Source organism: Phoxinus phoxinus (assembly GCF_949152265.1).
Source record: "Phoxinus phoxinus genome assembly, chromosome: 12".
Classification (NCBI taxonomy): domain Eukaryota; kingdom Metazoa; phylum Chordata; class Actinopteri; order Cypriniformes; family Leuciscidae; genus Phoxinus; species Phoxinus phoxinus.
In genome coordinates, this window is record NC_136887.1 from 32,228,263 (window position 1) to 32,249,956 (window position 21,694).

At 36.0% G+C, this 21,694-nt stretch overlaps 1 protein-coding gene across 1 annotated transcript; it reads left to right on the plus strand.

Moving 5' to 3' along the window:
• Window positions 1-938: 938 nt before the first annotated feature.
• Window positions 939-20,251, plus strand: bicc2 (bicaudal C homolog 2; the record flags this gene model as incomplete). The annotated part of the gene is made up of 19 exons (XM_079631235.1): window positions 939-1,158; window positions 3,546-3,592; window positions 3,989-4,058; window positions 4,821-4,900; window positions 5,703-5,864; window positions 5,946-5,999; window positions 6,728-6,922; window positions 8,271-8,522; window positions 10,233-10,364; window positions 11,328-11,517; window positions 11,675-11,790; window positions 12,590-12,750; window positions 12,849-12,927; window positions 13,074-13,113; window positions 15,522-15,673; window positions 18,121-18,268; window positions 18,512-18,663; window positions 19,520-19,619; window positions 19,753-20,251. The coding sequence occupies 19 exons, from the start codon at window positions 939-941 to the stop codon at window positions 19,878-19,880; spliced, it is 2,478 nt and encodes an 825-aa protein (XP_079487361.1). The 3' UTR covers window positions 19,881-20,251.
• Between the last annotated feature and the right edge of the window lie 1,443 nt (window positions 20,252-21,694).

Genomic DNA, 21,694 nt, shown 5'->3' on the forward strand with positions numbered 1-21,694 from the left:
CATAAAAAGATCCTGATGAAATGCTGATTGAATTTTGACAGTAAAAAAAAAAAATTGTGCAAATCCTAAAAACATTGATAATACTGATAATAATAGTAGAACAATAGAAAAATGTGTTCTAAAAGCCGTTCCATGGCCAAAAATATAACAATTCAGATCTCTTTAATGTCTGGATTTCTCTTAGCAATGACATTAAATGTTCAAGTCACATTTATTTCTAAAGTGCTTTATACAATAAGCAGCTTCACAGTAATAAACAGGAAAAAACTGTTAATGTAAAATGAATCATTTTTGAAAGCTGTAAAGTGGCTAGAAGAAAGCTCTCAGTCCAGTTCAGTGTTGGGAAATGGTGGATGTAATATAATGGCTATAATATAATAATAGTGACTCACTTGAGTCTGTTTTTGTTTTACACTCTTAAAGCGATGCAATAGAAGAAGCACTTCTGGTTCCCCAGTTCTGAAAAGAATATTTTTTCTTAATGTGAAGAACATTTGAATAATCCAAAGAACTATAAAAGTTCTTTATGGAACTATCAATTCCAGTAATAAACCTTTATACTTTAAAGCGTATGAGAAACAGGAATGATACACTCAAAAAAATGCTGGGTTGTTTCAACCCAATTTTGGGTCAAATTTTGACAAACCCCAAACGTTGGGTTAAAAATGTAATTTAAAAATTTAACCCAACAGCTGGGTTTGTCCATATTTGACCCAAAATTGGGTTGAAACAACCCAGCATTTTTTAGAGTGTACTTAAAAAGACTTCTGAGTGAGCAGTGAGATTGACTCATGTGCTTTGTTAGAGAGGTGTGATGTAGTATTGCTCTGTTCTGAGGTGTGTGTGTGTGTGTCTGTGTGTGTGTGGTGGGGGTTTCTCTGGGCCCCTCTTTTTCTCGTTTCCTTGGTCACCCTGATGGACACACACACACTTTTGCTATGGCGGCTTTAGAGACGTGCAGCACCGTGCCGGAGTCTCCTGAACCAGAGCCCTGTGACCGACCACAACTGGACCAGGACCAGGACAAGAAGAAGGAGGAGGAGGACGAGGACGAGGAAGATGAAGGATCTGAACTTCAGAACCAGGACCCTTCGGATCCGGAGTGTGTGGAGGAGAGATTCCGGATCGACCGGAAGAAGCTGGAGCTCATGCTGTACGGTGTGTGTGTGTGTTTGATCGATCACTCTATAATCTGTCATAGTTTTCTTTCCAGACGCTTCATTAATCTGTTAGATTTTTCTATGCAAACCCGTTTAGAAACCAGCCTGATTTCCAGCTAAATGTGCTTGTGTGTGTGAGATGGGCTTCAGATGGATGTGGTGTGTGTGTGTGTGTGCTGGCTCTGCTGTGATGAACAGGTTTAATGGTCTGTTATCATGAGCTGTCCAGGAAGATTCTGGAGTTGAGTCGAGTTAACAGCCGGCGATTCATCAACATGAATCCAGTCGACGTTCAAACCCCTCAGAGATGGAGAGCGAGTGACGGATCGAGCTTGTCAGACGAGAAAGCAGGAATCTGCTCCTCCTAAAATCAGGGTTATTCCTCAGAGTTTCTCTTTTAGAGACTGTTCATTTTAAAATCAAGATGTTAAATTCCTTAAAAATTATAAAAAATAAAAAATAAAATAAAAAGTCTTTGTAAAACTCTCTGCTTTGATACTAGGGTTTTGTAGGCGGTTGCCATGGTGTTGCTAGGGTGTATTTGGCTGGCTAGCAGAGTTATTATATTTAACTAAATCCATAAAAGCACATTTTTACTAAATAAATGTGAACTAAAAAAAAGAAAAATATCTAATTATTTAATTTCAGCTAGTTCCCAAGGCAACATTTCTTTTCGTTTAGTTCATTGTTTAACTTCATGTGCTAAAATAACTAAAACTGAAACCAAAAAGTAATAAAAACTGTACAGATACAAAACTGTACAGAATTTTTTTTTTTTTTTTACTTTTTTTACAAGTTTAAAAAAAAAAGTTTTATAAACTTTTAACTAAAATGTTTATAAAAACCAGTATGTAAAATTATAATAAAATAATGCTGTGTTAACGCCATGTCACAATTACCATAATTACGAGATGACAACCTGTGACTTTCTGTTTTTATGGTGTTTTATTTTAACATTATCAATGCCAAAATGAATCTGCAGCGGTCACATGGTAAAAGTCGGAGCTCTATGAAAATTCTTGAGTTGTTTCTACGAGTACGGGAAGTTTTTTTAAATCTCGTGATTACAGTAATTCCAACATGGCGTGAACGCACGTCAGGTTATTAGGGCATAGATTGCTAAATAGTTTATTTCTGTCTGAAGTGTCTCTTGCTGTGATCTTCTGGTCTGTAGATATGACTCGGGTTCCTCCATTGTGTTTTCTGGTCCAGTGTCTGATCACTCACACAATAATCTCCTCAACAACACACATCATTTGAGGAATCATTCATTACTGGAGCTTACACACTTTACTTTCACACTGGTTCTTTCTTTAATCTCTTTTCACTTTCGTGTGTGTGTGTGTGTGTGTGTGTGTGTGTGTGTGTGTGTGTGTGTGTGTGTGTGTGTGTGTGTGTGTGTGTGTGTGTGTGTGTGTGTGTGTGTGTGTGTGTGTGTGTGTGTGTGTGTGTGTGTGTGTGTGTGTGTGTGTGTGTGTGTGTTTGCTCCTTTCACAGGGAGGGGAATTAGTTTTGCGTCAGCATCGTTTGCTCTAACATAACTTTGCTGTTTGACGCCGTTTCTCAGAAGCGACTTTGTGGTCTTTTTCTTTTTTTTTGTGAAACACACACACACACACACACACACACACTGGTTGTTCAGTCATTCTTGGTTGCAGAGCTGTGTAACCCGTGGTGACAAGGAGCGGCAAATGAAAGGAGGGATGTTCTGCTTAACCCTGTAAATGTCACTCTGGGGCAAATGTGTTTAACTTTACCACCCCTACACACACACACACACACACACAGAGAGAGAGAGAGACTGTCTTTACTCTTTTTAAATCTTAAGATGTTGTTTGAGTTGTGTAGTTTCTGACAACTCACCCAGACAGTTTTAACAATCCTAAACACACACGTCCGTCCGTCCGTCCGTCTACATATAGTTTAGAAATAGGCAATGTGTAAACAGAGCACAGTATGGAAAATATGGTATTAAAATGCAAAATTTGCAATATGAATTTAGGGAACAATCACATGAACACAGTTCACAGAACACACGCACAGTGTTTATGTATTTAATTTTGATATATTAATTATTATGTCTTTATTTATTATGTATGTATTTATTTATTATTATTATTTAATATACAATTATTTATGAATTATTATTGATTTTAGTATTCATTATTTATCGGTAAACCATAGAAAAAATTATAATAAAATTCAAATGTTTATTGCGAACTATCACATGGAGATAAAATTGTAATTATTCAAAAACACACACAGTGTAGAGCATGCAAAATATGCAATATAAATGTAATATTTAAATTATGTTCATTATTTAAAATTGTATGGTATATAATTTAAATATCTGTAATAAAATATGATATATCACCTTGTCTTTAGCTCCTGCAGAATGTTCTGGATTGTCAGGCGAGGAGTTCTTCGAAAAGGTAAGAGTTAAAATAATACATCTAATATTATATTTAATCAGCCTTTATTAATAAGTGCCTGATATGGACCACATTCTCATGTTCATATTTAAGCGTTTATGTGAAGAACCTCATTATAAATCAGGCTCTTTTGTGTGACTGAAGTACATGACCATCTAGACATCGTGCGTTCAGATCCGCTGCTGTTTTAGCATGGAGATCACACGCTGGTGCAGTTTCCCGAAAGTGGAAGTCACTCGAGTGATTTAGGTCCAAACACACTGAACAGATGAAGGTGTTATGAAGGCAAAACGAGGAGCTTTGAGATGCTAATGAGCCATTGTCTCTGATGAATGGAGGATCTGAAGATGCAAATTGAACGCTGAGTTTCTGTTCCTTACACACTCATTGTTTCAGGTGATGAGAGAAACACACACGCAGGTGAAATGGCCGTCCAAGCTGAAGATCGGTGCCAAATCAAAGAAAGGTGAGTGATGTGATGTCACATTTCTGTCATCATTTACTGACCCTCACGTCAGTTCAAAACACAAAAAAGAGGCATTTAGCTTAATGTCCGAGCGGCTGTTTAAGACCAAAAAGTTCAAATGCACCATAAAAGTGCACTCAACGTTGTAAATGGCACAATGATTATTGTTGTACAAGAAAATACTTATCAATTTCAGTTTTTCTACTTATAAATGTCATGTTTAATTCAATGTGTGTCTTACCGTTTCTTTAATTATTTGAGAAATTGACGAGTTTCAAAGGAAATCCTCATTTTTGTTCTAGTGAGTCATAAAACTAGTCAGTATGACACATGCATGATATGCCATTGGCAAGTGTTTGGTTACATGCAAATGCGTTTGCCATCATGACATCTGTCCTGTCCTGCTGCAATGCATCTTCATACATTATGTTTGAATGTGCAGATGAGATTTAAGAGACAGAGACGAGTTTAGAAAGACATGTGGGGAGTATAAAGCTGTTTCCATCCATTTATATTTATGATATTTTGTAAAAAAAAAAAAAAAAAACGCTGGCTGGAAACGCCAAGATGTGCATAAATTCTAAAAATGCACATAACAAATGCATGCGCTCAAATGAGGCTGATCATTTTTTTATAGTTAAATGATTTTTCTTTTCTGCTGACAGAAATCAAAGCCACTTTTTATGATCTAATCAAAACCCAATGCATCTCCATCCACGTGCCATCCAAATGCATTGTGAGGATGTGTGTGTTTCTCTCCAGATCCTCATGTTAAAGTGGAGGGGAAAAGAGCAAACGTTCTGGAGGCCAAACGGATGATTCTGGAGCTTCTTGAGACTAAGGTGAGATTTGATCTTTCATTTCTCCTAAAGGGATAGTTCACCCAAAGACGAAAATTACCCCATGATTTGGACCCTAAACCTAACCCTATGTGTATATGACATTCTTCCTTCAGACGAATACAATCGGAGTTATATTAAAACATGTCCTGGCTCTTCCAAGCTAAATAATGGGAGTGAATAGGCGCTTAAGTCCATACTAGTGCATCTATCCATCATAAAAGTGTCCTCCTCATGGCTCCGAGGGGTTAATAAAGGCCTTCTGAAGCAAAGCGATGCGTTAATGTCAAAAAAATATCCATATTTAAAACTTTATCGACTAAAAAAAGCTAGCTCCTGATCGATTTACTAAACTTACGCTACTACATCCTACGTCATATATCGTCAAGTGTTACTCTTGTGGCGTAAGTCAACTTGCGTAGGCCGTCTGTCGGAAGCTACCGGTAGTTATTTTAGTCGATAAAGTTTTAAATATTGATATTTTTCTGACATTAACGCATCGCTTCGCTTCAGAAGGCCTTTATTAACCCCTCCGGATCCGTTTGGGACACTTTTATGATGGATATGATGCACTTGTATGGACTTAAGTGCCTATTCACTCCCATTATTTAGCTTGGAAGAGCCGGGACATTTTTTTATATAACTCATGTATTTGTCTGAAGGAAGAATGTCATATACACATAGGATGGTTTGAGGGTGAGTAAATCATGGGCTGATTTTCATTTTTGGGTGAACTATCCCTTTAAGGAGTGTGTGTGTTTATCTGTCCTGTGGAGATCTCACACCAACACACACCTGTGCACAGGTGAATAAAGTCACGCTGAAGATGGACGTCACACACACGGAGCACTCTCATGTGATCGGGAAAGGGGGCGGGAACATTAAGAAGGTCATGGAGGACACTTCCTGTCACATTCACTTCCCCGATTCCAACCGGAACAACAGCGCAGGAGAAAAGAGCAACCAGGTACTCGGATACGAACCCACAGCATTTCTTCTCATCATTGTATAGCGTACTGTTTAAAACTCATTTTTCTCATACCTGCAGGTGTCCATCGCCGGGCCGCTTCAGGGGGTGGAGTCCGCGCGGAGACGGATCCGGGTCAGTGAGGCCTCGTTAGAATAAACATTCACTATATCTGACTTTATATTCAGTATTCATACATTCATATTCAAATATGTGTTTTTATGTCTCATGTTTCTTGGAAAAAATAGCATACAGAAAAGTTACTTGTTTTTATGATAATATAACACATTTTTTATATTTAATTAATATAATAATGACAATATAAACCATATAATGTAAATTAAAATATATTAAATTATATTCATTCTAATCTTATTTTTGTTAGTTTAGTTTTTACATATATTTTTTTTAAAGTTTACAATTTTTTTTGTGTTTTGTAATTTGTATTAGTTTAAACAAAAAAGTTTTCATTTTAAGTTTTTTTCTAAGTTTTAATGAATTAGTTACTTTAGTGTTTCAACTTAAATTAAATGAAAATGAGAAATGTTTCTTTGGTCACTAGCCGAAATTTTATTTCATTTCAGTTCATTATTTTATTTCAAGTCATTTTTAGTTAACAATAATAACCCTGATTATAATATTGATATAATATATATATATATATTACAAAATATAAAATATTAAAAAAATGATCATTGTAGTATTTATTCTACCTTTCAACTTGACACTGATTTAAAAATATTGTCCTACAGTGGTGAAAATCTAGTGAGCATCACCATGAAGAATAATGGGAATGAATGAGGCAGTGATAAATGTGTGTGCATGTGAATCTGGTGTGATTTGCGTACGTTTGTGACCTGCAGGATCTGCAGCCCCTGGTGCTGACCTTTGACCTCCCCGTGACCCTTGTGGGGGGTGTGGTGGCAGATACAGGGTCTCCGGTGATCCAGCACGTGGCTCAGGCGTTTGGCGTGAGCGTGAGCTTCAGATCGCAGCCCAAGCTTTACTGCAGCTCCTGCAGCGTGAGAGGAGTGCAGGGACACACAGCTGCCCTGAAGGTGATCATGTGATCAGATATGACTTCCATAACACAACCCTGCATCTTGAAATATTCCGCTGATTTGCAAAAAGGCTTGATATTACCCAATTTGACGATGCTGAGTTAAAAAATACCAGTAGAAACTTTCTCTAATGTACTTTTTTCTTCTTTTTTTTTGTGCAAGATTTTTTAAATTATTTATGTATATGTAGGGAGCCTAAAGAGACACGGTGAAAGAAAAAAATACAAGATGGGGGGAAAAATGATATGTCAACAACGTTCCCTCGCAAAACTTTTGGGTTCAACTGAGAAATGTTGTGTTTGTTCGCGAAGAACACAATATTAACTGTCCAACACCCACAGATGAAGCAGAAAACATCTGGTCATGTTTGTATTTTCTTCTGTCATTGGCCATACTAATTCTAAACCTGAAATAAGGATTAGGAATAAAATAATGCCATATATGTGACCCTGGATCACAAAACCAGTCACGAGTCGCACGGGTATATATATATATATATATTTAACCTTTATTTAACCAGGTAGGCACATAGAGGACTCATTCTCATTAAAAACGGCGACCTGGCCAAGATAAAGCGTCATGGTGCAGACAACATAAGTTACACATAAAGACAAGACAGTGTAGTACAGGTTACAAATAGTTGTTCAGTCGAAGCACATCATACAAAAACAAATCAAAATACAATAACTAGACAATTCCTAGGAATCAGTGCTTAAGAACGTACTAGGTAAATAAACTATATAAAAATAAAGTGCAGTTTGCATTAATAACAAGTAACAATGCAGATTTTGTGGCAATAGCCAACAATACATTGTATGGGTCAAAATGATCCATTTTTCTTGTATGCCAAAAATCATATTAAGTAAAGATCATGTTCCATTAAGATATTTAGTAAATTTCCTACAGTAAATATATAAAACATGTATTTTTGTGATTTTTAATAGTCGGCCAAATATTGTCCTATCATAACAAACCATACATCAATGGAAAGCTTTCATATTATGTATAAATCTCAATTTAAAAAAATTGACCCATGTGACTGGTTTTGTGGTCCAGGGTCATATATGTGGAAATCAGCTGAGAATAGAAATGATAGTTATCACAGGAAGATAGGAATCATGTCTCTGTGGTTTTACTGGTTTTAATGCAAGAGTTCTTCACCCTACAAATGGATGTCTAAAGCATAAATGCTACAATATACACATCTTTTTGTGAGAAAGTGATGTGTTAGAGATAAACAAGCACTGTTTTTGTAACCAAAATGAGTAAGAACCAAGTATTAGATTTCACTCAGCGAATCTGTTTCAGGGTGGTGTGACTTTCCCTTGACCTTTGACCTCTGCAGAAGGCGACCTGTGTCCTCATGGAGCTGCTGCTGGGCTCGGGTTTGACAGGAGTGATGGTGAGCACACAGCTGGACGTCACCTCACAGCAACACTTGTTCCTGTTGGGTCAAAACGGGGCGAACTTCCTCACCGTGATGCATCAGACACACACACAGATCATCCTGCCCGACCTCAGCGCTCCGCAACACACACCCTCGCTCCTCATCCAGGGCACGGCCGACGGAGTGTGTCTCGCTCGACAGCAGCTGATGGTACAAACCTGTGTGTGTGCTCTTACAAACAACTATTAGCATACAGTGTTCATAAGAATTTACTTCAAGTACAGTTAAAGTTATTTCAAGTAGGCTATAAAAATCAATACCTAAATAGGAATAAAGTAGTATGCTTAAAGTGCAAAAATAATATACAGGTGAAACTGGAACATTTTTAATATGGTGCAAAAGTTAATTCAACTTAAAAGGTGAAACTAATATATTATATAGACTCATTACATGCAAAGTGAAATATTTCAAGCCTTTATTTATAATTTTGATGATTATGGCTTACAGCTTATGAAAACCCATTCAAAATTAGAATATTGTGAAAAGGTTTTCATAAGCTGTAAGCCATAATCATCAAAATTATAAATAAAGGCTTGAAATATTTCACTTTGCATGTAATGAGTCTATATAATATATTAGTTTCACCTTTTAAGTTGAATTACTGAAATAAATTAACTTTTGCACCATATTCTAATTTTTCGAGTTTCACCTGTAAATAAACTATAGGTATGTGTGTGAGATTCAGTGTTACTTTAATATATTTAATATAGCTTATTATTATTGTTTTATTCATATTTTAAAATACTTTAAAGTACTTTCCAGTTTCATTTTTATTTTAATGAAAGTTTCTGTAATTATGCAGTTTTTGTCATTTTAATTAGTTTTTTTTTAAATGTCTCTATATAGTTTACATACATTTTTATTTAAGTTTTTAGTCATTTTAATACTTACATTTAAACAACCATTAGGAATGTTGCCTTGGCATTTAACTGAAATAAAATAAGTTTTTTTATGTTTTACTTTATTTCAGTTAGTGTTGTTTTTGTTATTGATAAAAAAAAATCATGTTCATGTTTATTCATGTTTTTATTTTATTTAGTTAACTATAATAACCCTGGAGAGATAAATGTGACCAAAAAAACATTTTTTCATTTAGAAAAATTACAAAAACTTTTTTTTTTTCAATAAATGCATAATGTTCTCTTTTAGGGTTTGGATCAGTCCAGTTTTGTTATTGTAAACTAAAACTTAAAATAAAACTTTTAAAAGCGTTAATTGAAATTAAATTAAATAAAAACATTTTTTTTTATTTCGTTTAGTTTAAGTTGTTGTACTAAAATGACAAAAACCTGAAATCCTGAAAGAATACAATCCAAATAGACATGTACACACACACACACACACACACACACACACACACACACACACACACACACACACACACACACACACACACACACACACACACACACACACACACACACACACACACACAAAATGGAAAATGGGATAGAAATATGAATAAATATTACAATAGTGTATTAATGATACTAAACTGGATCAGTCTGTACTCAATATAATTAACTGGTCATTTCTCCCAAAGTGTCACATTCATCAATTTTATTATTTTTCAAACTACAGTAGAACAAACAAAATCTGCAACATTTGCATATACATAAATGTTCATAACATTCATTCATTATACTGTGGCCACAAATGTCTGAATGTCATTGCATTAGGAAAGATCAGAGAAAGTGTAATTTAATGTGATAAGACACCTTTCTGACAGGATTAGCAGCATAATGCATTGTCACGACACGCATTATATAATAAACTATAAGATATTTATAAGAATCTGTCAATGTGTTAGTCTGGTCTGGGCCGTCCTGCTGCTGTCTGACTGTGTCTGTCCTCATGCAGGACTGTCTGCCCGTCTGTCTGATGTTTGATTTGAAGGACGAGGGAGATTCTGACCCTCGGAAACTCGCTCAGATGATGCAGAACCTGGGAGTTTTTATCAGCGTCAAACCGAAGGTCAAGCAGACAGCGAAGGTATTACAGCACAGCACCCACAATGCACCTGTCAAAAGAAGCTATGCATACAAATATGAAATTCATATACTTATACTACAGACTAAAAATACGAGTACATACTTCAAGACCCTGAAGTTCACGCTGTTAAATCACTAAATTCGTTATCTTAAAAGTATTTAAAAGTAAAACCCCATAATCAAACAAATAAATAAAAATGTATATAATATGTAAAAAAAAACATGTTTTGCTCATAGGAAATTAAGCTTATTTTAGGACAGCAGTGTGACATTTATATAATAAAAATGATCATTTAAATCATATAAAAATATCTACAACTATATACAAAAAAATATAGCATTTTATTAATATTATATTATATTATTAAACAACTAATATTAATATATTATAGAGTTTATAAAAATATGAATATGTTTTTGACAGATAGTGTTAAAATGTCAATACTGATTTATAAGTATTATGTTAACCTTTTTACTAGCAATAAATATTGTTTAAAACAAATTTCTCAGTGTTGAAACAACAGCTACCATTGTTTCAACCACATTCTGTATTATATAAACAAATTCTGTATTATACATTTTTCAAGGCTTTTACCTTGGAACTTATTTCATGGTTTGCGTTCTGGAGACACCAGGCACTGTTTTGTGCAAATGAGCGGCCGGATCGCATTAAGGGTTTTCTGTTAGAACGGTGTCGTGTTAGCGTCCCTAAGTTAATAACTAATGATCGTTGCGACGGAAGTGAATCAATCCTAACTTTAGCTGGACAATAACTTTATTCTGCCGCTGTAAAGCCAAAACAATCTCTGTTACATTAATTTCCTATTATCACTGTAAAGCAGCTTTGATACAATCTATATTGTTAAAAGCGCTATATAAATGAAGGTGACTTGACTTCCGGCTGGTCTCATTTCTTTTTCTGCTCATTTAAGCACGTATAACTGTTTAAAGTGTCTGTGTGCAGTCAGTGGTTGTGAAAGGTTTGGAGAGGAACATCATGAACCTCTATGAGGCCAGACGTCTGCTGCTCGGGCTGGACTCCAGTGAGGTCTCGGTGACGGCCAAGACCCCTGTGGACCCCCTGGTGGCCAATAATGGAGTCACGGGCTACTGGCTCAAGGTGTTAATGCAACAACTGTGCCTCACTGAGACAGGTGTGTGTGTGTGTGTGTGTGTGTGTGTGTGTGTGTGTGTGTGTCTGTCAGTGACTCATGAGTGATTTCATCCTCTTTAATTTCACTGATGCTTGTTAGTTGTGCTACATAAACTGTTTTTGTACCTGTCATTCTTCATGCACTGTGCCCTCTCCAGATGCTGTGATTGGCTCTCCCACTGGGAAGCCCCGCCCCACACCACCACCCGGATTGGCTGTTACCTCAGAGGATGGACGGATAGGACTCAAAGGAGTGGAGTCTAAATTGGAGAAGGTTTCAACGATCAGAATCCTGATTATATTTAAAATAGACTTACTATATATATAAAATAATTGATATATAATAAATAAATATATAATATTTAATTTATTTAAAATATTTATTATTAAAAAACGTATATATTACATTTCAAAAATATTATTTGAATTTGTAAAGTATTTATACATCATGGGTGTACTGTATTTGTTATGCTGCTTTTTAATTTTTATGCTGATTTATATAAAATATATTGTACTTCATTAATCTACTCTAATGGGAATTCCTATTATGAATAACTATTACTACTATGAATAATTACAACAACAAAAAAACCTGTAAAACTGTGAATTAGTATGATCATGAGAATTGAGGGGGAAAATGTGCTTAACTACTATAAAAAATAATGTCACAATACACAAAAAATGGTCCCAAAATAGGTGTCATGATTAAGGTTATTAATTTTTAATGCCGTTTTGTGTAAAAATGTCTTAACTTTTGGCAGGCCGATCAAATAGCGAGTTAATAATGTTACAAAAGATGGATGTTATAAATCATGGTTTACAACATTTCCAGTTCATTCGTCACTTTGGAAATGGACAGTTACGTTGAAAGCATTGCATTGTGGGATACATTAACCATGCATTATAACCAATCATATTGATTGATCAACTTACTGCATGATTCACGCTACTTATACTTCTTCAATTAAACTGTATGTTTATTAATATAATGCTAAAGTAAATGAGATTTAATGACAGTAAGCGTGTTTATGAGTGAACAAAACCAAACGCTTGTATTAATGTCATTGTATCAGATTCCAGAGAATGAGGATCCGCAGACACAAGAAGAGACGGGGTCCTGCGTCTCGCCACATGCGGAGGTGACAGAGGTCAGAGAGGTCGTTGCCAAGACAACTGTCTCATCAAGGAGAGGCAGCCAATCAGAGGCCTCGAGGGAGCCGCTCACGTCTGAGAGGTAAAAGCCTCCGTCCAGACTGGCAGAACATGCTCTGGATTACACTGGAAGATATCACTGAGTACAACTGTGTGTGTGTGTGTGTGTGTGTGTTGCAGGACAGTGGATGGTGTTTATTTGAACAGAGACAGACGCTGTAGTCTGAGAATATTCCCCTCCGTTGACCCTCATAATAAGGTTTCTTTCACTTTCAAATTTTTTTAAACTGTACCTATTCATCAAAAAGGAAGGTTTTGTCCGATTTAGCAATTATAGTTCACAAAATAAAAGCATTTGTCTTACCGGTTTATTTAAACAATCTTTGTTTACTGTTTGTGTAACAGGACCATGAATACGAGAGAAAAAAGCTTCTGGCAAATCAAGGTTTGTTTGTTTTTATTCAGGACTTGAAACATTAGATCTAAAATATGTTTTATTATATTATATTATATTATATTATATTATACTTTATCACTACTAGTAATATTTTTTGTTGTTTCAGTATTATTATTATTTATTTATTTAAATTATTATTTAGAGGCATTCAATTAGTACTGTATGAACATCTGTATTCACCCCATAATAAAAAAAACGTATAAAATATTATATATTTTCTAATAAAAAATTAAGCCTATTTTAGGAATGTTAAATTACCATTAAATAATGTCACAATACAACAAAAACTGGGCTGATTTTTTTATATAAAACTATCCAAAAAGATAAAATTCAGTTTTTTAAATTCAGGACTTGAAACAGTAGTACTAAAATAATTTAAATAACTTCTATATTATATTATATTATGAAAATGACAGTGAGACTGTTGTTTCTGAGGCTTTTGTGATGCATATTTATGTTTTAGATAAGGTTCATACACTCTCATATTTAGTTCTTACCAATGAAGTTTAGATCAACGTGTTCATTTTCTGCATCATTTTCATGGTGTCTCACATCAAAGTATAATCTTTGTGTGATCAAATGTGATGATTAAAAGCCAAACGATTTAAGTTGTGCCCAATTCAGATTGTTATTCTGGGCCGTGACTGGGTGGACTTGTGTCTGTGTGCGACGGGCCGCCGCAGGCTCCATCTATTTGGCATTCATCATGCTGTATAAACCTCAAAATGGATTAAAGAGCTTGAGTGTGCCAGAGAGGTGATATAGGGGAGCCATTTAAGCGTTACGCAGTGCCAGAGAGGGTGATAGAGGGGACCCATTTCAGAGTAACACGCTGCCAGATTTATAATGGACTGCAGCCACTCAACCCACAGAATATGCAGACAGATGAGCACACACACACACACACACACACACACACACACACACACACACACACACACACACACACACACACACACACACACACACACACACACACACAATCATTCTGGCTAGTTGACATGAGGCGTGACGTGTTAGACTAAATTAATTAGTTCTGCACCTCTTTCATGAGCTCATGTTAATTTACAGATGAGGAATATTTGTACTTCAATTTCTAGTACAATTTAAAATGAACAACTTTGAAGCAATTTTCACTCAGAAATTGCTAGCGAATTTGCGAACAATTTTATAGAAATGGATGAATGGCAACGACTGAAAGAGTATTTTCTTGTAGCCTAAAACCAACCCGGTCACACTAAATGTGACTCTACAGCACGCAGTGTGTTTATCGTGCAATTTATATGCGGAAATGAGTTTTTACCTGCATAGGATACGCACGGGTTGGTTAGGGTAGGTTTGGTAGTAGTGTGGGGTGCGTGTGTATTATACGTTTGGTTTGGATTAGTGGTGTGAGGTGCGTGTGTATTACACGCAATGAAGTGCGTATCAAATGCACGCGAAAAATGTGTACCATATGCACGTAAAAACTAATTTTCGGGTATAAATTGCACGATAAACACAATGCATGCTATAGAGACGCTACTCCAATAATCCTTGTTTTATTGACAATTTAGAAAAAAAAAATTTTTTATAGTGTAGTATAGGCAAAAATGTGATTTGGATTCATAAACATTTTACATAAACATTTTATCCTAAAATCTTGATTACATTTATGCATTTGGCAGATGATTTTATCCAAAGACACTTAAGCTATACAGTTTAAAGTTTAAACGTTCATTTGATTTAGTGATTAAAAATAAAAATCCATGAACATATGTTATCTACCCACAAGCACACAAAACACACTTGCGTATTTATCCATATTTCTGTCTGAAGTGAGTGGGTTTGATGTATAAAGTAAATTATGTAATAAATGTAAATTATTCGAGAAGCAGAGTAATTAAGACTTGTCAGACAGAAAATGTTTGGTTAGTTAACTGATCTTAATATGAATATGGCACTCTTGCTTCAGGATTCGCCACACAAAACCTCAAAAGATTATCCTACTAATTTCAAGAATGTGCATGTGTTTTTTAATCTTTAATCTCACACGCTGTGCACCTCAGAAACAGACACTGTTAGTTTAAACAGGAGCTTATTTAAAAAGTGTTTCATTCACAGAGAGAGAGAGATGTAAAGGTATAGCAGCACACTCTTCTGCATGACTGATTTTGATTAAGTTGTTTAATTAGGTGGCAGGTGTTTAATAATTCAGTGGGACTTACACACACACAATGCACAATGCCGTTAAAAGCGACACTGCACACACACTTTAATTAGAGCTGCTGCTGTATGCCAGTGTAAATCTGGACCTGGTTCTGAGCGTATAATGTTTCCAGGCGTTCAGGCGGTTTGTGTGTGTGTGTCTAATAATGGCTGTAATTTAATCTGTGTAATGTGTGTGTGTGTTACAGCCATGCAGCAGACACCCGTGGTCACTGAGGTCCGGACCCCCACAGACACCTGGGCTGGCTTGGGCTTCTCTAAATCGATGCCCACCGACGCTGTGCGCGAGCTGAGAGCCGTGAGCCGCCGCTGCTACAGACCCTACAACAACCAGCAGCAGGTGCACACACACATCCAGCTTTCTAAATGAGGACGCACAGTAGACTTTTCTGTTATACGAAGCTATTTGGATTTTCAAAACCTTTAACACTGAGTTGTATCAGAGTTTATCATGTGTGCCAAATAGTGAGTTTTGCACCAGCAAACACCACTCACATTTTCTTCATGAAATGTAAAGGTTAGTTTGACAAAGATTTTACCATGTACACCAATTTGTGGTCTATTTTTAGATTTTTAGATTAAGTTGGTCAAAAGTGACAGTAAAAACGTTTATAATGTTACAAAAAAATTCTGTTTCAAATAAATGGTGTCCTGAAAAATAAAATATTGAATGGTTTCCACAAAATTGTTAAGCAGCACAACTGTTTTCAAAATTTATAATAATAATCAGAAATGTTTATTGAGCAACAAATCATCATATTATAATGATTTCTGAAGGATCATGTGACACTGAAGACTGGAGTAATGATGCTGAAAATTCAGCTTTGATCACAGGAATAAATTACATTTTAAAATGTATTCAAATAGAAATACGTTTTTTGAATCGTAATAATATACTATTACTATTTCATCAAATAAACGCAGCCTTAGTGTATGGAAGCATATGTGTAGCAATATGTAGTGATTGACAGGGTGGCAGGGGGCGGGGCCAACGTCACGCAGTGATTGACAGGGCGGGAGGGGCGGGGATCGACTCAGAATCCATTTTCAATTTGCACATTTAATTTTTCTACATTCATTGTGGGACATTTAATGAAAATTCAATCGCAAGTGTCTTAACTGTGAGTGTAAATGCAGTTAAGAAAAATAACATTTAAATTATCATTTTGCTACAGTTTTTGCTTGAACATGTTAAACAGATCTAATCATTTCTTTAATACATTTTCATTTTCATTTTGCAACTTATAAAGCGTTAAAATATGTATTCAATTTACATATTAAAACTAGTGTATGAAATGGCAAATGTAAATTATATAATTGAATTGTCATTTTCATTTTGCACCAAACGTTGCACAAATGTAATGGAAAATGTATATTTAAAATACAGGAATGCATTGTCATTTTACACATTGCATTATCATTTTGCATATTACATTTCAAATTGAATATTGCTACCCATGCTTCCATATTAGTGAGCATAAGAGACTTAAAAAAGCTTACCAAACCCAAACTTTTTTAACAGGAATCTTAGATTACATTTATACGACAACGATGTACTAAAAGTTTTTTTTTCGTGTACAGAGGACAACTACAAAACACTGTAGTATTCATGTCAGGCCAGTAGTTGGTGATGTCACTTTGTAAAGAAACACACTCTCCTATAGACTGAACATGTAATACGTATGTATTTTTGTTGTTTACATACAGGCGATCACTGTATAATTTTCAGAAACTTGCACTGTTTTCAGTCCCCCAAAACGCTGTTGTCGTAAATGAAACATATCAAAAGTTTTCTGTTTCTAACTAAAACTATGTGATACTGGTTTGACCTACATGATGAGGAATCAAAGTCCTTATATTGTAGTGTGTCAAATTGCTCATAAACACGTCATTTTTTTTATTAAAAAAGTCCTTATAATGATATGTGTACCGTGTGTGTGTGTTCTGAACTAGAGACCTCAAAATTACCCACCTGTGTGAGGAAACTTGTGTGTGAGTTTATAAAAAGATTCCTTTCTGAGTACAGTGGTACTGTATACACACACACACACACACACACACACACACACACACACACACACACACACACACACACACACACCTGTCATTCAGAACAGTGTAATTATGGAGAAAAGACTCTAAACTCCAATCACAGAAGTGTGTGAGCACACAGCGCATCACTGTTTCCTTCACTTCCACCCTCATTTCCTCTCTGCTGAGATAATGAGACACTCTCAATTAAAGATCTCATTGGAAGAGGTTTAGCGCTGCACTGACTGAATCTGTTTGTGATTGTTACTGCTGTTTGCGTCGCATTATTTCTGAGAATAAGTGAAACCCCTTGACGGATTCAAATCAAAAAGTTATGGAAATCTGTTTGTCTATTTTGTGCAATCAAAAAAGAAACTTGCCATCAACTGCTCATATAATTTAAAATCTGTCAAAAAATTATTTCCTGTAAAAGCATTCTTTTTTTCTGTGGAATACAAAAGAATATGTTTTGCGGAATGTTCACGCTGCTCTTTTTTTTATATAATGAAAGCAGCTTTCAATCTCCAGAAATGAAAAAAAAAATTATAAATCAGATTTTTAAAATATTTTGAGAGAAGTCTTTTCAGCTCACAGAGGCTGCATTTATTTAATCAAAAATACAGAAAAAACTGAGATATCGTGAAATATTTTTACAATTTAAAATAACAATTTTCTATGTGAATGTATTGTAAACTGTATTTATTCCTGTGATCAAAGATGAATTTTCAGCATCATAATTCGTCTGTGTGTTTGTAGGTGTGGAGTTCACAGAGTTTAAAGGAACGCTGTTGGAACGGCAGCGACTCGGGAAACTGGAGAGAAAGACGTGGATCTGCATCTTCATCACCACCTTCATCATCATCATCATCCTTTCTTGCCTATAGTCTGTCATCAGCCCGGACATGTATGTGTGCTGCTAAACTCATCGTTCTGCTCCCTAATTACAGAGGGTGTGACATACAGTATCATGTTTAATTAACAGTAACTATTAAATTAGTTTGGCTGCTCATTACAGAATTAAACTCTGCCAGCAGCTTCATTTCAAGGTGGAACAATCATTTACGCTTGTCGAGATCCAGGACCTACTGGGAAATTTAAATATCACACCAGCTTTATGTGCTTTTCATTTCTGACCTTTGACCTGCAGCGGAGGGCTTCCTGACCAGCTCTGAGGGCGGGGCTACAGTGTCCAGACATTTGATTGGCAGCTCTCCCAGTCCCGCCCACGCAGATGATCTTATTGAGTTACTGGCACAGCTGGGTCTGGAGAAATACATTGATATTTTCCAACAACAGGAGGTAAATGCACAACCCACACACACACACACACACACGTCCCAGACGGCACACCCACAGACCGCCCACACACGCCGCTATTGTCTGATGCATATTGCACACAAACTTGGCAAGCTCTGACTGGATCTAACCTTGAGGAATGAGGGTGCACAGGATTATTTTAGTCTACCTGGAAACAAAGTCTTGTCTAAAAGTTTGAGGTGGATCTAGTGACTGGGTTTGCTAAAGCTGGCCAGGCTATTTGCATCAGATCTTTAAAAAAGATTTCCATGAGCAGAACTGTACAGTTTATTCTGCTTTGTTTTTGGTTTGTATTTGCAATCCGTATTTGCACTGGAAAAAATGATGGATTTCAATAAAATAATATTCTTAAATCAATATACATTGACTTCAGATGCAAAGTAAATAAATTTATGAAAATAAGAATATTATCTGCTGATGCAAAATGTTCAAAATCAAATCAAAGACCAGCCAGTGGGGTCAGAAAACTGGCTGATATTTGCAAGTATGTGTGGAATATTTTATTTATTTATTATTTCTGATGCTCACCAACACGACATCTATTTGCATAAGTTTGTTTTGCTATAGCTACTTGTGAGGACATTTCAGGACATAGGCGTAATGGTTTTTATACTGTACAAACTGTATATTATCCTCTTACACTTCCCCATCCCTAAACCTGCCCATCACAGGAAACATTCTGCATTTTTACTTTTTTAATAATTTTTTTTTTTAATTATGAGGACTCATGAAATGTCCTCATAAACCCCGTTTACGTTGTAATACCAGTGTAATACACATGTCATTATACAAATTTACACACACACACACACATAAATGTTGTTCTCTCATCTATCAGATCGATTACCAGACGTTCCTGACGCTCTCAGACGAGGATTTGAAGGAAGTGGGCGTGAACACGTTTGGAGCGCGGCGGAAGATGATTCTCGCCATCACGGGTCACTTTAATTAACCAATCTAAAATATACTGTTGGCTGATTTGACTAAGAAATCATCATGTCAACACATGGTGGATAAATCTAAACATTTGAAGCATTTCCATGTGAAACTTCTGCATTTTTCCTTCATCAGATCTGAGTAAAAAGAGGACATTTCCAGAAGCGCCCACTGTGAAGTCTGGATACCTGGAAGGCGGAGCAAGCGGACGTCTTCCACGAATCATGGACGAGGACTTGGCTGCCAAGAGTAACCGCTGGTGACCGGATCATGTGAACGCAAAAGACTATAGCATTACCTATAATGCACCTGGGGCCAGTTTGTGCTTCCTGTCATGTGGCCCTCAGGGACCAATCAAAGTATGACATGACAGATGATTTCCATATAAGACCGAGAGGACAGATGTGCTGTGACTCTCAGAGGAAACATGCGGAGAAGTGTGACCTTCAGCATGAACCCACTGCCCGTCCAACACCAATACTTAGTATGCAAGTCTGTCTCTCTGACTCTCTCTACCTCCATTTCTCTTTCAACGGCTGTTCTATGCAAAACTTTATTTCCTTCATGGATTGTTCAACTATAAGAATGCTTTCAGACAATGTTTAAATTTGGATCTTCCATTAAATGAGACACTAAAAGCACATCATTTCCTTTATTAATTTCAGAGCTATGGTGCATTGCTCACGACACAGCTCTGAAAACCATTCGGAAAGAAACAGTTTTCACTCGGAAATTGCTAGTAAATTTCACAAACAATCGGCAAGCACAAAAACGGCAAGCACCACATTGATTTAAATGTGAAATTTTGAAGTAGAAAAACTGACATTGTTTTCTTGTACAACGCACTCAAATAATCTTGGTTTTATTTTAGTGTATGGTTTAAGTCCACTGTCTTCTCTATTAAAAACAAAAATCAATCAATGACAAAAAAGAAAAGTAATATTGAATTTCTGCAAGTATGCATTGATCAAAGGATATATATTTATAGTTATTCAATATAGTTATGGAATAGTTATTCAATTTAAATCATTGGAGGCACAAAACCTTTAGCCAATAGAGGGCGTTCTGTCACTGTCTGTTCCTCTATGAGAGCTTTACTTTTGTAAATTTTTCCTTGGAAATGAACAAATTAGCCTATATAATTTCATAACCTCGACAATTACCAGCGTGCGCACTTCTCTGTTAAGTAAATATAGAGTATGCTAAAAGAATAATTAGTTGGTTTTGTTCAGCAGAGAAAAATGTGAAACCGCTCTCAATATTCTGGCGTTGCACCTCGGTGCACAAGTGAAAGTTTTCAATTAAAATTATCTGTTCTGCGTGTGCTCAGCGTTTCTCTCATTTACAATTTAATGCATCTCTCATATGCATGTCAATCAGCTGGAGTTCAGAAATACATCATGCGGGTTTAGCTGTGTCAATATCTTGGCTGTGGCTGATGGGAATTTACACACACTAACATTTTCAAAGTGTAAAATGTTAACGGCACATAATCAGAAACCACACTGACCTACATTACCCACTTTAAAATATTGCCACTTAACATTAACAGCATTAAGCCAATGGAGTGGAACAGAATAAATTACACACACACACACACACACACACACACACACACACACACACACACACACACACACACACACACACACACACACACACACACACACACACTTGACAGAGAGAAACTGTTGCTGCACACATGAGCATGATGGATGGCATTGGCGGTTGCATCATGTCTCGAGTCTCGTCGCAGGAGGTTCAGTGTTTTAAAGATGACAATTCATGAATCAGACATTGCAGGGTTAGAAGAACCATCAACCTTTTATTTACCATCTGTGCAAATATTTAACCACCGAGTCACACCAGCCAATAAGTCATGTTCAGTATCTGTGACTTCTGAACTGTATACTCATGCACTAATAATGCTATGACTCAACACAATGACCAACACCAAGGTCATCATTAGTTCGATTACGATGGATTTAGTGATAAATTGTTTTGTCATATTAAAAGGTCCATAATGCATTAATGTGTAGACCTATCTAAAGGCTGTACACAATTGAGTTAAGGCTTG